Source organism: Hetaerina americana, unplaced genomic scaffold (genome assembly GCF_022747635.1).
Source record: "Hetaerina americana unplaced genomic scaffold, ioHetAmer1.1.p SCAF_2, whole genome shotgun sequence".
Taxonomy (NCBI): domain Eukaryota; kingdom Metazoa; phylum Arthropoda; class Insecta; order Odonata; family Calopterygidae; genus Hetaerina; species Hetaerina americana.
In genome coordinates this window covers 21,513,530-21,531,385 of record NW_027286763.1, presented here as the reverse complement: position 1 = coordinate 21,531,385, position 17,856 = coordinate 21,513,530, and the positions used below count along the sequence as shown (strand labels likewise).

The window sequence follows — 17,856 nt, the reverse complement described above, 5'->3', positions numbered from 1 at the left end:
ATGCTGTGCAATTTGATTGGTTTTCCATTGAATGATCATACTTCTCATAATTCTGAAATTTTTATGCCATTGCAAGAAAATATTCATTTTTGTCAAAAGAGTCATTCCTGGAAAAGTTGGAAGCTGACTGTGGTCATCCTCACTGCGTGCATCTCAAATTTACTCAATCTCTATGATATAAATTATTATGAATAAATCAGTATAAAGAATGCTTAGGAGATGTTGGCTAAGGGATATTGGTTCTCAAATTAATGAGCAGTATTTTCCCAAGCTTTTGATAGCGTCACCAAGCATTAAAAAATTGAATGAGAACCGAGTTTATCAACCCATATGTTTTAGTGAGGAAAGAGAATCCATGTTTGTTCCTCCAGAGGTTTGCTTCACAATGACTAGAGAATCCTTTTATCCGTGTCATGAACTTCTATCAAGCATTAAATGCAACTTCCTAGCTTTAAATTTATTCCAACAATTTCTATGTAGCTACTAGTTTTCATAATTATTATCGATGACCAAAGTGGTTTCTTGCATGAGAAAAAGAATCCTTCATGCTGAGACCTCATCTGTTATGGTTCAATATAGACTCAAGCTGATAGAATGTATGGCAATAGTTACTGTGTCATTCTGGGATGGTTAAGAAAGCTAAAAGTCAACTAAGAAGTCTTTTTCTAATGGTAATTTAAAGTTTTTTTTAATGACAATGTATTTATACAACAACTATCTACATTTCACCTGAATAAATTTCAGAGTTTTATATTTCATGGAAAATTACATTTGGAGACCTTATAGATTGATTTCTAGCTTTGAGGAATTGCTCTGGGGTGTTGGAGAAAAAAGTTTCATTTTCCAGGATCTGTGGAGTTACTTTTCAAAGCATCCAGAATAGCCTACAATTACTTTCATAGAATATAATGAGATTAATTTTATTAAGTAATATTTCATTGAGAGCACAGTTGATTTTATTAATGTACAACACAAGAGTACCTAATTGAGTATTACGAACAGAAAATTGTTAAATGGAGCATAAAAATAAAGATTTAATCTTGGAGAAGAAATCCAAGATATTATTTAAAAATATATTGTCCTTATTATAAGAACAATAAACCACAGGTAGCACTGGGAAAGGAACTAGGCTCCTTGCCCTGATGCATGGATTTCCCATTCCATTGTGTTTCATGCAAGGTAAACTCTACCCTCACTTCTCAAAACTAACCTTCAGTTTGATTACTGCATATAAGAACATTAAATGACTAAGTCAGACATTCCCCTCAAAATTTAATAGCATCGATGGATTTCTTTCAAATTATTGCATAGATACTCAGCAGGGATAACACACACGTATACAAGAAAGAAAAATCGTGTCTGCACTCATTCTCATTTTTCAACTCTACAATAAATTGATTTTCCAGAATTTCAGAGGAGGCTGATTTTTAGCATGAACATGGAAAAAATGCAACTTAACTCACTTAACTGTGCTAATGGAAAGGAAAAACATCCATGGGAAGCAGTGAGGCACTAGCAGCCCTCATTGTATTTTGAATAATTTCTATAGCAGTTTAAAAAATGGTTCATAATATTTAATCTATATTAATATAATTACCTTTTCATTAGACTATATTACGACCGAATACACATCTCACTCCAATTGTGGTACATGCCTATTGAAATTGATGGTGTTATATCTTGGCTTTAAGTCTAGTGGCAAAGTGTTCTTGATCAAACAGTTCATTGTACATGTTGGAAAGTTTTTCAACCTCTGAGTTGGCTAATTTGTACCTTCTTTTTATAAAGAGAAAAGGAAGACAGCAAGATAATTGGCAAATATATTATTCACCCCTCAACAAAAAATTGGTTGGATAATTCTTGACCCAAGAATTATGATATTGCCTTTGCACTAACTTCATTATTATTATTACTTTTTATTTGCCCAGAGATCACAATACAAAAATACCAGGTGGGTGGTGTATGTATATGATATAAGGCACATCAAAGAGGAGCAAAGACCCAGGCTCAATTAAGATACATAAAAGAAATGATGCTCATAGTTACATAAATGTTTGGTACAAACCCATGAAAATTGGCTGTAACATGCACATGCAATATCAAATTCAGAAAAATCATTGATCATTAACATGAATCTGACCATGACCATTGCTAGAAACTAAAAGTATGAACTTACTGGTTGGGAATATTGTTGAGATATTCGCCAACCGAGTAGAACATATTGCGCTGTAGATATCTTTTTAATTTATGCCTGAATGCAGCAGTTCCCTTTGTATCCTTGATACTTTTGGGTAGTTTGTTATATAATCTGATGCCCATTTCATTGGGTCCTAATTTCAATGCTTTAGTTCTTATGTTCCCATAATGGGAGTCATTCCTGCCTCTGGTGTAATGATGATGATAGGCAGAGTTTAAAGAATAGTTGTGAATGTTATTTTTTATATATAGAATCAAAAACATAATGTAGATACACGGGAGTGGTAGCTAATTTAATTCACGGAAAATAGGCCTTGATGGAGCATTGTGAGGTTTCCTGGTGATGATTCTAATAGCTTTCTTTTGCATTTTAAAGATGGTTTGAGAAATAGCATCTGATCCCCATAATATTATACTGTAGGTTATACTTGAATAAATTTCCCCATAGTACAAATTGAGTAGTACAGTTTTACTTGTAGTTTCATACAGGTGTCTTAATAAGTAGCAAGTTGAACTGAGCTTGTGTTGAAGGGCTTTTACATGAGTATCCTAAGAAATATTTGCACATAGAGAAATACCTAGAAATTTGCATTCTGTCACATGCTCAATTGATTGGTCATTGATTTTTACCTGCAGATCATCTGACACATTCTTATTGCGTGTAAAGTATACTATTTTACTTTTATTTACATTTAAGTCCAGAAGGTTGTCTGTACACCACTTGTTTATTGCAAGTGTGACAGACTTAGATTTTTCCACAAGGCTGGGATATGTTTGTGTTGATATTATTACATTAGTGTCGTACAACACTGGTATAATTCCATCATTATTTGGTAAGCAGTTAGGTAGGTCATTGATGTAAATCAGAAAGAGGAGTGGCCCAAGGGTTGAGCCTTGTGGAACACCTTTGTTAACTTGGTATGCTTCGGATGAATATTTTGACCCATCAACTGATAACACTACTTTCTGAGTGCGATTATGAATATAGGACTTCATCCAGTTAAAAGGAATTCCTCGAATTCCTATTCTATTGAGTTTAATTAGTAGTCTATTGTGGTTTACATTATCAAAAGCCTTTGACAAGTCAAAAAACATTCCAAGAGTTTTGCGTTTAGCATCTAATGAATAAGTATGCTGTCGATTGCCTGACATATTGCAGTTGTGGTAGACCTTTCAGATCTAAATCCATGCTGAGAATTTGAAAGTAGGAAGATTTTTTCGAGATAAGATGCTATTTGCATATACATGGCTTTTTTGAATATTTTAGCAAATGTATTTTGGACGGCTATTGGTCTGTAGTTGTTCAAATCATTGACACAGCCATGGTTTTTATAAATGGGCACTACTTTTGATTCTTTTAATTCGGATGGGAAAATCCCTTGTATCAAAGATTCATTAATTAAAAATAAAAGGTGTGCTTTTATAGCTTCAAAACAATGATGAACAACTTTATCAGGAATTTCATCAGGGCCAATACTGGATTTGTTTCTGAGTGAGGAGACAATAGTTTTTAAATTGGTGTCAGAACAGGGCTTGGCAAAAATTGACGATGGTGCATTTGCAAAAAGCACATTGGCTGGAGAAATAGTTAGGCAAGGAGCTGATACGCAGTATTTGTTAGCTAATGGCAGTGTTATTTTCAGGGTTACAGAGTTTTGGGAGAGTGAGTTGTGGATTTTTCTTACCTCTACAGTCATTAATTATTTCCCATGCAGTTTTGGACTTATTATTGGAATTAAGTAGCTTATTATCATTATAAGTTCTTTTCGTGGTAGAAATCAGTTTACCATAATAATTTTGATATTCCTTATAGAGTAACCTTTGTTCATGATTGTTTGAACTTTTACTGGAGATAGCAAGTTTTTTAGGGATAGTTGAGTAGTAATGGATCTCGTCAGTTAGCCATGGCTTACATTTTGTTGCATGAAATACTTTATGATGTGTTACTGGAAAACACAATTCAAAATTGTGTTTGAAAATTGAATAAAAGTAATTGAAACCTTCGTCTACTGACTTAGGGCCATAGACGTTGTTCCAGTTATGGGACTGTAGAAGGAGCAGAAAATGCTGCATATTTCCATGAGTAAGAGACCGCCTTAGGTAAGTTTTATCATTTAGGCTCTCCATTGGTTGGTTAGTATCAATACTTATTTTCACCATGCAATGGTCTGTTATACCTAGGTCACTAACAGTTGTTACTACTTTTTCTTGGTTAAGGTTGGTCACAGCTTAATCAATTAGGGTGGCAGATGTGGGAGTGACTCTGGTAGGATTATTGTTAAAACATTCCATACCGTAAGTTTTGAACAGATTCAGCAAATCAGATCTGTGAGGGGAGTCAACTAAGAGATTACAGTTGAGATCGCCATTCAGCACGAGTATCAGGTTGTTTGCATATAAGGAGCAAAAGAGTTGGTCCAGTTTTTTAATAAATGTATGAAAATCACCAGTTGGTGATCTACAGATGGAGATGAGCACGAGCAATCCCACTGGAGTTTCATGGAAACACACTGCACATTCAAAACTTTTTTCTTCCTTCACAGGTACGTCCATTGAGTTAATAGTGCCCTTTATTCTACTATGCACGAATATGGCCACACCTCCATTTTTATACGCGGTCCGGCAGAATGAGGACACTAGGGAGTAATATGAGAGTGAAATAACCATTAGTTCTTCATATTTTAACCAATGCTCAGTAATACACAAAATGTCTGGTTCACACTCATTTATAGCCACTTCCAGCAGGTTTACTTTGTTCCGGAGGCACTGAATATTAACTTGCGCGGTTGTGCCATAATAGGCCGCCTAACTTTGACTAACCCTTTGTGGAGGTCAGGTGGGCCTTCAGAAAAAAATACCTACTGACAAACATGTTTTGGCCAAAAGTCGGGACTTTCCACTACATCTTTTAAGTCTTCACCAACAGATACACGAAAAGAGGTAAAGGTGCCTCTAGATACCTTCAGCTGCTCGATCTCAAAGCACTTGCCAGGTATTTTACTTCTTACATACTTTTTAACTGCTTCGATTGTCGTGTCTTCTTTGAATCGCCAAGCGTGTATGTGGACCATTTTCGGCAGCCCGACTAAATCACTGTCCAAGTTTGACGTCCCCACAATTGGCTTTGGCCGAGGTTTCCGCTTATTTGAGACCATGGTGTAGCCCTCATCATCTTCTTTCCTCATGTTGCATGTAGTGGTATGCGGTTCCACAGGCGGTGACTGTAAATGTCCTTTTCAAGCAACGGAAGAGCACGGCAGCGTCACCTTAGGAGCATGCTCTTTATTATTAGTATTACTATCAGTAGCTACGACTTGAGAATAATTAAAACATTCCATGATATTTTTCTTCTATTTATTCTAGATTTTCTTCTCTTTATTCTCACTATTTCTTATCTTAAATTATATATAAGATTCTCCCTTACCAAGATTTATGCATGATGCCGAATTATATTTGCAATAATACTTATTATGAATATCATTTGCATCATGCATAAATATTGGTAAACGAGAATCTTGTGAACAATTTCTATGATGGAATGGAACACAAATCAAGAGCTGATACTTAATATCCTAATATGACACTTTATCCAGTTGATATCTTGTAATAATTCAGGAGGATCAATGACTATTAATCAGTGCACCAACAGAACACCAAAGTTTCTCCTTCCAATATGTGATGGTTGTAAATCTAGAGTTAATGAAACACTTTAATAGTCAAAATGGAGATTAAATCTTTAACTAAAATTTATCAAAAATGTATTGCAATTTTTCTATAATATGTTAATGTTTTTTAAGATAGGTTACCAAAGACAAGAACCATATTCCAAAATAGATATTATTATTGAAAGGTATAAAAACTTCAATCAATAAACACTGTTAAATCCCAACAAAATCTAAAAATTAACCAGTGTTCGAAGGAATAAAAATGATCCCAAAAGTCTGGGATACTCCAGAGTACACTCTGTAACATACTACTATTTTATAAAAAATGAATTTTAATGTTGGAATTGAGTATTTTAGAACGTTACCCATCGGTTGAAGTAAAACTTTGATTTGAAATTTCTAGCTTATCCCTTTATTTTTCAGAAATGGCATAAAAAATATATTAACATTTATCATGTGTCAGATTCATTGTTGAACAGGGACGGCTCCCCCATTATAGAACTAACTAATGCACTCTGGATGGACCAGTGAGTCATTGGTGCCACCCGCTTATATTAGGCAACATGAATTATATCATCTCTGATTTATTGGCATTACAGAAATGTTCTCTCTAGGAAGTCATTGTGAGTCAATGCTGCTGGGCACTTACACATGACATGAGATGCGGTGCTGCCTACTTATTTGCATCATATAAATCAGGGTGCTACCAAGACTTGCAGGAAATTGTGAGTTGCTATTGAATTCTTTTACATTGAACTCTTTGCATCAATTTGTCACTTCCCCAACTAGAGGCAATAATATTCTTGATTTGCTAGAAACGAACATCCACAAATGTCTTAACTATAGAAACTATAACAGGAATTAGTGACCACAGGGAAGTAAATGCTAAGTTTTTGCTACATGGGGTCAGAAATAAGAGGCCTAAAAGAAAAATTTACTTGTTTTAAGAAGTGGACTAAAATGGTCAATTTGTAAATTTTAAGAGATAGTAATCACCAAAATATTGAGGATACCCAGAATCACTTTCTGGAGATCACGTGCTCAGCAATCAAGTTCATTCCCAGTAAATTTATAAAAGATAGCATGTTACCTACTAGAAAGTAGAATGCGGATGTTAGAAAATCATTGCAACATCAAATCAAAGTGGGGATGTCACACCAAGATGAAAAATATTAGGGATGGTATCTCTAGCTACAAAAGGAATGAGATCACTTATGATTACAAGAGTAGTAGTAGTTTTTATGGGAGGCGACCAACAGCTAAGGTCATTTGCACCATTAGGGATGGGTGGGAAAGGAAAGGTGGAGAGAAACCCAACATTGGCATTAGCTTACTCCTGTCAAAAGGCGCCGAGGGATCCGCAGTTAACATCCCATCCGACGGACATCGTACTCACTCCAAGTGCTCTCCACAAAGCACCTCAAGTGAAGATCGGGGTACCACTGAAAGATATTTCCTGTGTCCAGGATTTGAACCCGGGCCCTCTCGGTGGGAAGGCTATGTTAGCCACTGTACCATTACGATCCCCATGATTACAAGATATCTTGGCTGAATGCCAAGACAGAGTTTTGGAAAGCGTTAACCGAATTCAAAAGGAAAATATTAGCAGAAAAATTGAAAGAGAATGCAAATGCATTTTGGTCATGTGTCAGAGAGGTTCAGGAAAATAAGTCAACAGTTAATTCACTTTAAATGATCAAGGCGAAAGAGTAATTAGCAGTTTAGAAAAGGCTAACTTATTGAATTCCTTGTCTCAAAGCATCTTCACCAATGTCTCACTGGATGCCTCTTAGCTTACTAAATTGTGCCCGACAACAAATGACCAAAATTGAAATCTCAAATAATGGAATAGATTGTTTGGTGAAAAATAATAAGCCTAATTAATCGTCCAGCACATATCAAATACCCACTCATATATTTAAGGAACTAGCATCGGTAATTGCACCATATGTAGAAACCATATTTAAGAAGTCACTAGCGGATCATAAGGTACCCAGAGATTTGAAAATGGCTAACTTAACCAATACTTAATCATGGACACAAGGGGGAACCAAGCAATTACAGACCTATTTCCTTCACATCCATTTCATACAAGGTCATGAAAAATATAGTCACTAGTTTGACCATGAGACACCTCAATAGACAGAAGTTATAGATGAAAAACCAGCACGGTTTCTGGAAGGGTAGATCCTGTAAGAGACAACTTGCACTTTCTGTTCATGATATTCTTCTTTTGGGAGAGTATTGTTCCATGGATGCAATTTTTCTAGATTTTAAGCAAGCCTTCAACAAAGCACTTTGTAGTTAACTGATCATAAAACTAGAAGCATATGGCATAGATAAAAATATTAAGGGATGGATTACAGACTTTTTGAATGGTCGGGTACAAAGTGTAGTTATAGATGGAGTTAGGTCTATTGCAGTAGAAGTCTCTTCAGGTGTTCCCCAGGTAAGTGTTATCAGACCTCTTTTATTCTTACTTTACATTAACGACATTGACTCCATAGTCAATAACAGGATGTTTATTTGATGAAGATATAGTGGTTTAATCTGATATCTGCAATCCTGAGGAGACAGCAATTTTATCAGATGACATTGAAGCTATAAAATGCTAGTGCGACCTTGGCAATCAGAATTAAACTTAAAAAAGTGTGTGGTGAAGAATTATTGGAAAAAATTAATTCCCTTCAGAACGCCGACTGCATCAGGATCACCGAAATGGAATGTGTAGACTCGATTAAATACTTGGGCATTACCCTCACTCACAACCTCAGCTGAGTGAAACATATATGGGAATATGTGGACAAGCTAAGAAAAAATTAGGATTTATAAGAAGAGCAAGAGTTTTTTGGTGTTCTTTAATATTTCTGTATTAACATACATAATGGATATTACATTATCAATTCATATAATGAAACAATACTTTTGATAAAAATTATAGCTTAAACTACAAATTTATTCTCAAATAAAGAACAAATATGAACACAAAAAAATATTACTCTTAAAGGAACTTAAAGCAAATACACTGAAATCATAATAATAAATTAAAACAACATAGACAAGTTAATGCTGCAATACATAAACTTTATAGCAACACAATTGCTATACAAATAGGTAACTACTTAGATGTTTTAAATGGTTCCAGTAAAATCTCAATATAAAACTAGCCAGAGAGAAACTAGAGATAAATCATTTTGTAGCAAATGAGAATAACAATTACTGGTGACTCTGATTTTGTTCTTTCCTAATGTTTAAAAAATGAAGCATGAACACTAAAAATTATTCTTCAAAAAAATCCTTGATTAATGTACAACATTGTTGATCATTTGACATGTAACAATTTAAAAAAATTAATCAGCATAAAAGATATAGACAATGAATAATATAATTATACATTCATGTTATGAATACATTTCAACAGGCCAGAATGAGTGTGAAAATGACAAAAAAACACATCAAATCAGCAGTTAAAAACATTCATTTTTAAGACTCATTATTCGTAACACCTGGATGTAAAGGTCAAGAGTGAATTTAAAAGACATTTTTTGCGGGTTCCTATGCATAAACACTGACCCCACTTGGTGATTTTCAAATTGCGCATCTGTCTATATAAGGAAACATTAAAAATTATTAATTCGGATTGAAAATCTAAAACTTTAATTTTTTTTACAAATTCCAATTCTTATAAAACATTGCATGAATGATATGGCAAAGTGAGTGCTCTTATTTGCCTAATTTTATCAAAGAGTAAATTAAAATGTTGTGATATATATTCTTAAATCTAATAACTACTTATAGAATATTAGACTTGGATTCCATCATTTTTTTGAATCTCAGTCACTGAAATTTCTAAATTGGCATTGTGGGAAAGTGCATGCAATTTTTCTATGGTTAAGGCAGGTGTAATTGAACTTCGCTGGGATACTGCTGTCCTAACCAATGGTGAATTAGGCCAAATTCCCAGTCCAAAGGCTTAAAAAGAGCCTTCTTAAGGAAAGAAATTTATCCCTACTGTACTTATAAAGTACATGCACAAGGCTGGCATATTCACTTCTTATCCCTGGAAATGAATTGGAGTTAAGAATCAATTTCCAAAACTTGGTCTGTTCTTTTTCCATCAGGTCTGTAAATAGAACCAGCTGGTCTCTCTCCAGTTGACCCAGAGCAGCCCTCCTCATCACCAACTTCAGGCACTTCCCATGAGAACCTGTCATCATAGAGTAGCTCTGATGGTACTTGGCTCAAGGCTGGCAGCCTCAAGATGAAACCTATTAGCACAAAAGAGCATTTCAACATGTGTGTTAATTTTCAATCAAACATCATACCAACTTATTTAAAAGTGCATGGCTCACTCATGGCCCACTTATGAAGAAATATATTCCAAAATACATATGAAGTGTGTTCAATAATTAACAGGAATTGAAGATATTTGGAAAGAATTTCATTTATTCTTCCACTATATCAATGCTACCCCATTGAAGCAGTCCCTAGTAGATATTATACATTTACACCAGCACTTTTTCCAATCCACGAAGCACTTATTGAATTGGATCCTTGGTAAAACCGTTAGCTCTCTCAGTGATACATTTATAATCTCATCTATGCTTGTAAAATAACGGCCCTTGTAAGGTTCTCTTTATTTTTGGAAACAGAAAAAAGTCAGGGCCCATGCCCGGTGAGTATGAGTCCGAGACATTGTTACAGTGCTGTTTTTGGCCAAAAATTCACGAACAAGCAATGAAGTAAAGCAAAGAAGCTTTGTAAAAAGGTGTTTCTTCACACTGGGGCATAGGAAAGTGACATAAGGCTAGGTCTGGACCATTGGGAGGATAAGGAAAACACTTCACCCTGATTTTGCAAGATAATCATTATTTTTTAGAGGGTTCCGTGAAATCCACCCCTCACGAACGTGTCTCTCAAACAATTTTCCTGTACGGCAATAAGAGCTGTAACATACGATGCGGCACTGAAACTTTGTTTGCTCTTGGCTTTTAATTGTTTCATCTATGAAATGCAATGCTTAAAAGTGCACATGCAGCAGCATATCATGTACTTGAAACAGACTCCAAATTGCACAGTGCATCAGGAGAGTGAGAGTGGGTTGGGGGGAGGGGGAGGGGGGAGGGAAGGAGAATTAGAGAAAGATGAACCACTTTGGAATAGGGAAAAAAACCACAAATTACGCACACATCAAAGTAAAAAATCTACTGCCCCTGGATTACTTCTTTCTTCTGAATAGTATTTAAAAAGAAACTGCTTTCATTAAAAAATAACATTTATTTCTGAAACAAAATAGAGCTAACTTGAGCAGGGTTCTGAATATAGACAATGAAGTAAAAAACTGAATGGTAAAACAAGCAGCCACAGAAAATATAATTTAAGGGAGTATCTTGAATGCGAGGTAAATTCTTTTGGTCATGAATTAGAACTGAATGGATGTGCTCATAGTAATGATACAGCTGTATGGAATTGCATTGGATTGTAAAAGTGAAGGAATATTTTATTGGGGATCAAAATAGTGTTTTGTAAAATCAATCGATAAGATTAATATAATTGTAAATAAGCCTATAAGAGTGCATTATAAATTAACTACAAAAACCAACATGTAAAAATAAGCTTTAAACAAATTTTAACAATGTAAAATCAAGATTGTACTTTCCTTTTTTTACCATAATTCATGCCATCTAAAATTACAGTGTCTTACTCAACACTGTCAACTTACTCAACATTTTATCAATGCCTCTAAAATGCCGATACTTCTTAACGTCTTTTACACATATTTTTCCTGCCTTCTACAGACTTCCCTTGCTAACTTGTTGAGAGTGCAGAGGATGACTATAGAGATTCTTTACCCTATTCTTACCAAGCTAAAAATTTTTCAGTCATCCTTATCTCCACCTATTTTCTCCATCATTATTCATATACATGAGTCAAAGCCTTGAAGTACACTTATTATTTATAATATTTTTCACAGTGGATGCCAATAAAAATTTGCTATAGACTATAATTGGAAACGTGGTGATTCAACCCAGCCTTATATTGTCAGCTTCAATGCAAATTCTCTATTTTAAATAATTGGCAACATTTTTAGTTATTCTTGACCCGGACCTTAAGACTAGAATGAGAACTAACATTGGATCAAGCACTAGGCAAAGAAAAATGGTCTGACCTTCCTTGATTTTTAAGGGACGGGCTCAAAGAACTAACACCTTTTTAATGGCAACAAACTAGTATGAGATTACCCCATCATGTTATAGAGAAGCTAACTGAATATATCCCAAGCACAAAATGACCAGCACAATACATACACATTTACTTACCCCTTCCCATAGAAAAAGGACATAAAACTTGGATTTCATTTCTAAATGCATAACCTAAATACAGTACAGAAATAAAATTGACTCATTTCTTCAATAAAGTCAACCTTTTCCGATCCCATATGGAATTAAAATACTTGATTTCAGGATCAGCTATTGCCTTGTGTAACATGACAGAGACAGTTTTAACTAGTAGATGTATACCTGATAACAATTTTCTCATTTTAGACTTATTCATGTATTTTATGCTGTCAAACCCTAAAGCATTTATTGCATGCTCTATCTTTTTATTTTCTGCCATTACGTTTACCTAAACAATGACAATTGAATTTCAAAACTCAATTGAGAAGGTGAAATGGACCAAAAGAAAACCAAATGAGGAAGCGCTAGGTATGGTGGGAGAGGAGAGGACTTTGTGGAAAGAAATCATAAGGAGGTAGGGAAAATGGATGAAGGATGTATTGATCGTCAGTGGGATGTTGAAGAGTTTAATATAGGGGAGAATAATAGGAAAATGAGGAAGGGGCAGGAATAGGAAAAGGATGTAGGACGGGATGAAGGAAGTACGCAGATATGAAGAGGGGCTTGTTGTACAGTAAGATGTTGGGTTGTGTTTTGTTAGGAGAGACAGGATATTTATTTGGTAGTGGTGTCCATCCAAAACCTACCTAAACCTGTGTACTACCTAATAATAATTCACTAATGTACACTCTTAACCAAATTACTTCTTTTGAGATATCTTAAAGCATCACACTCACAGGTTGAAATCCTAGCTAGTTTTCTAAACTTTTAAGAACTAACTCCAGTCAACATATTAGCCATACATCCTGTCATGGACTTAATGTTACATTGGTAGTATAGACAAAGGGAGAGAGGAAAAGGAAAGGCAGTTGCCCCCCTTTACCTCCACAGTCCAACCCCATATTGATCACTGAGAACTGCTAATTTCCAATATTAATTTAGAAGAAGGGAGCTGCACATCCTGGCCTAGTCAAGAGTGTGGACCATGGACCTTTTGAAATCACCTGGAGCCATATCTCCTGATGATTTCAAAATTACACAGGAAATCATGTCATCATCTTCATATACTCCAACATCATCCACAGTACACCAGAATACCCAGAGTATTATGTTAGTGTCATTACTTCTTTGTCCCATTTATTTTAATCCCTTGCATAGGGCAAAAAGTGAACCTGTGATGTTTCATAGTAGGGAAGAGAATTACAATGACTTGGAGGGAGTAATGTAAATAAACTGCATCACTGTCAAAAACCTCACACATTGAATGTTACCAAGTAGACACGATATTGTGCTAATTTGGCAATAAAAAATCATACAATAAAAATACTGAAAGCATCCATGCAAAACTGACAGTACAAAAGAATCCTCCTTAGGAATTAAAAAATTAAAAGTTGGTAATTTTCCAAACACAAAAATTTGTTAATGCGACCGGTTTCAATGTAACAACATTATCGTCATTTACCTGACAAAGATGTAGTTACATTGAAACCAGTCCCGTTAATATATTTTATTTTTTGTAAAATTGCCAATTTTAAATTTATTATGATATTCCACCATATCACGCCTGAAACGTCTCTTTTTACTCGTTAGGAATGATGAAATGCATAATTTTTCTGTAATGTAAATATCTAATCTTCATCGTACATAATATGCACAGAAATACATAGAATGGGAAAATGGAGAGGTTTTCTCCATTAGGGATGAGATCTTGTAACCAGGAAGAAATCAGATAGCTCTTGCCAAAATTTTGGCCATTTACAGGGATGCTTGGGCTCAAATAGTGATGCTTATTGAAGTGCTTGGTGGTTAAATTCTAAAGGTGAATGATTTTTACACTTTGAAATTGTAGCACTATAGTGCTTAGATGGTGTTTAAAGCACTCTACTCAAATCAATTCAGGATAATGAAAGATCTTGTGCTTTCCTGGAAAATCTATTGAGTAAAATCCTCTCAGGTCTTCCACCAAGTTAGTGTCTCCACTGCTGCTGATGCTGCGAGAACTGACTTGTCATTGTCCTCAGGAACCCCAAGGATTCAGAAGCTCCGAGGACGATGACAAATTTGGTTTCAAAACATTGGCAGCAATGGAGACATTAGCCCGATGGAAGACCTGAGAGGATTTCACTTAATTGAGGATACTTTTTCTTTGCTTCAAAAGAAACAAAAGAGAATATACTAAAATTACATGCTGATACTTAACACACATGAAAAAATTAATCGATAATTTCCATATTAAGAGTAGTGCAGAGAAATCAAACGAAGTAATATGTGTTGATGTGCCAGGGTGCTGTAAAAGCAGTAATTCATAAAATGTAGTGGAATACCATTCAGGGGCTTTCAAGATGCCAGAGTTGAGGAGATGTCAGAGACAGCTCTTCGGAAGAGAGGAGGAGCACTAATGGCATTGTTTTCTGTTGGAGCACTGCCTTCGATTGCATCATTTGAGGGCAAAGGCACCAACCAAAATACTTCATCTCTGTAGAGAAACTTTGATTCTTGGGGAGCACCCAAACACGGATGACTAATTAACAGTCCTACGCAGAAGAAAAAAATTGAAGGTAAAAATCATCAGGAATTTAGCTAAAATATGCTTGAAAAAATACTTATATTATTTTGCCATAATGAGATTAATATGGATCATTATGGATCTGCTGGTTTGCCTGTGCAGCAGCACAGGACTACAGTTACACACACAACATTGGAGTAATGCTCATACAAGTTGTAGGTCATCCCTTGGGGTAACTAATGATACACCAAAATAGTTTTATCAGAATTCCTGAAGATAAAGTTGGAACTAAAGACATAAGGGTAACAAAAAATATTTTTCTGGAATAAAGTATTATTGAGACACGATAGTCCAGTGGTAGAGCACTGAATTGCTGACCAGAGAGCCAGGGTTCAACTCCTGGGGACACCTCTGAGCACCCTCAGCTTAATCCAAGCCAAGTGATTATCCAGGCACCAGAATTTCATGGGAAACCACAGGTGGCACATGGATAAGAACAGCCCCCCTAACATAATTTCTGAATTTCACATGCAGTTGGACTATCACTAGGTAACCAATATCCTCACATATCAAACCAACGTTAGAGTTGATTCCTATGATTATTTGTCACGCTAGTGATGGTGCCACATTAGAACCATTTGTGAAGAAGGCAAAAGGAAACCACCTCAATTAATTATCCCATGCACCAAAGATGGACCGAGATCTGAAAATGAGCCCTGGAAACTATTGGAATTGGTCCACTGGGTCATGTGTTGTGCCTGATAGTGGACGAGGCAAGGCCTCTGCAGTCGTCAACTCACAAAATCCTTGAAAGATGAAACTAACAGCAGCAGCAGAAATAAGACACATAAGAGAACCAGTTTTAATGGGACTTGGAATTTTAGAACCATGCTGAGGGAAGGGAAATTATAAAATATAAGACAGAACACTGGGTGAAGAAATGCAGATATTTTAGTGCTGTTTGAGGTGAGATGAAAATACAGAGGGAATTATTGGAGTGACAATTATAGAGTAATATGCACTAAAAGGTAAGAGATCCAGCAAGGGATGACAGTATTATTGAACAAAAATACTTCCTAGGAGAAAGTAAAAATACTAGGTAGGAGAAACACATACCAACAAGTAACCGTGGGTGGGAAGAAATATTTTATTTGACCACTTGAGAAAGTAATTGAGGGTGGCCCTGGGAGGAAACTTTTAATAGTTAGGGTGGTTGGAATATGGAGTTGGCAAAGGCTGAAATGGGAGTGAGGTAGGGCACCACAGTTTAGGAACATGAAATGAGTGCAGGGAAAAAGCAATTGAGATCATTATGATTAAACCCAGGAGACAGGATTTAATTATAATAAATACCTGGTTTACATAGCCCACGACCTGGGATTTCAGAGGGGTATCATAGTATAGTTAGACTATATTTTGGTTAGGTGCGGGTTTAGGAACAGCATTATCCTTTTGCACAGTTTCTCAGTGGTAAATATTCACTCAGATCATAATAATTAGTATTAATGAAGTGCAACATAAGATTCAAGAGGATAAAACAGGGAAGAGAGTAAAGAAAATGAAACATGTACGAGGGTAGTCTGAAAAGTTTCTGATCTAATTATAGAATGGATATTTTTCTTAAATTTATTCTCATTTTTTGACATAGTTATGCTAAATTGTTAGCTTGATATTAAATGTATTATCTGGTACAAGTTTCATTAGTTTGACTCCAGAATTGTATCAGTGGTAGACCTATACATTGATGAGATCAGCTCCTATGCCGGCTCCTGATGATGAAAGACACTTTCCATGGGAGTGTTTCTTAAATATTGTGGAGGAGCAAAAGCCACAGAAGGCTATGTCTGGACTTTCTTTTGGAGTAAGTATTTAAGGGGACTCTTGTAAGGATCGAGAAATTTAAAAGAAGAACTGTCATCCATGGCAATTTGAGGCATGGTGAAGCAGCAAGCTCAGAGTCAAAGGCAGCAGAGAACTTCATCGGTGACTTCAAAGAGCTGGCATGTTCTGCAGGTTAACTGCCACAACATGCTTTTAATTGTGACGAGATGGTTCTCTTCGGAAAGATGCCGAAGCGAATCTATATTTATGCACATAACAGTAGAAGAGAATGCTTTGCCCGAACACAAGGCAATGAGAGGCTATCTAATGCTGCTAATTTGCAATAATACGAGCGGGGATTTGAAAATCAAACCCCCGCTTTTTTACCATTCAGAAACTGTACGAGCCTTCAAGAAGTGCTAAGTCCAAAACAGAAGGATAAATGTGACAGGGATGTCATGGGAAACTTATTCATTGTACCATGCATACAAGGCATCTCCCTAACAAGGCAGTGACGATGCGTACCTTAAATTTATTTAATGATTATTCTGAGTCTAATTTTTAACAAATTTTGAAGCGTGGGCCAAAACAAAGGTCTCTAGACAACTTTGCAGGAAAAAGAAATTAGCAATGTGTCACAAATAATGAACAAATTACTTAAATTCTTTTTTGCTTTTACAAATCACATTTGCACTCCCAGTTGCTCCATTCCACAATAGAAGGAAACATGAAGGTGATCCACGGTCCTTAACAATGTATTCTTAATTTTCTTTGAATAAACCTTGCACATAATTTATTTTTTTAAGGCATCATTACATTTCACATTAATTTTTTTTGCAAAATGTTGTTTCACTGAAAGAATGTTTCACTTTACGAGAAAGAAGGCAGAAAATATTAAGCTTGTTTTATGAGGTTCCACCGCACCATAATATAGTCTAAAGGAAACATATGAAATGCAAACAGATTGCAATTAGAGAATTTCTTTTCATTATTTTCTGTTGAGTTATTAGTAAAAGGATTGAAAGTTGTGTTAAAGATGGTCAGGTGAGTAAAAATGTACATACCCATTATCAAGCCACCCATAATAGCAATGACCATGGTGCATGCCAATGCTAATAGCTGATACCCTGCTTGAGCTTGAGCACTCCGGTTGTCTCCTGCTTGCACTGCATTCAGTTCACGGAAGATGTCTGCATACTCAGTAGAATTTGCAAGAGGAGCACGAGCTGGGAACTGCAAATATAAACTAACAAAGAAAATATATTATCACTAGTTTGCAATATTATATTCAGCAGACTACATCGACATAATAATCAGTATACATCCAAAT

At 35.6% G+C, this 17,856-nt stretch overlaps 1 protein-coding gene across 4 annotated transcripts in view; it reads right to left on the bottom strand.

Moving 5' to 3' along the window:
• Positions 1–8,720: 8,720 nt before the first annotated feature.
• Positions 8,721–17,856, bottom strand: part of Rh50 (Rhesus blood group-associated glycoprotein Rh50) — a 186,619-nt gene continuing 177,483 nt past the window's right edge. For all 4 annotated transcript variants that reach the window (XM_071584737.1, XM_071584738.1, XM_071584736.1 and 1 more), the window contains 2 exons: positions 17,591–17,772; positions 8,721–10,129 (listed from right to left, as the gene is read on the bottom strand). In XM_071584737.1, the coding sequence (XP_071440838.1) occupies positions 9,939–10,129; positions 17,591–17,772 (373 nt within the window). In that variant the 3' untranslated portion in view covers positions 8,721–9,938. The remainder of the gene's footprint in view (positions 10,130–17,590; positions 17,773–17,856) is intronic.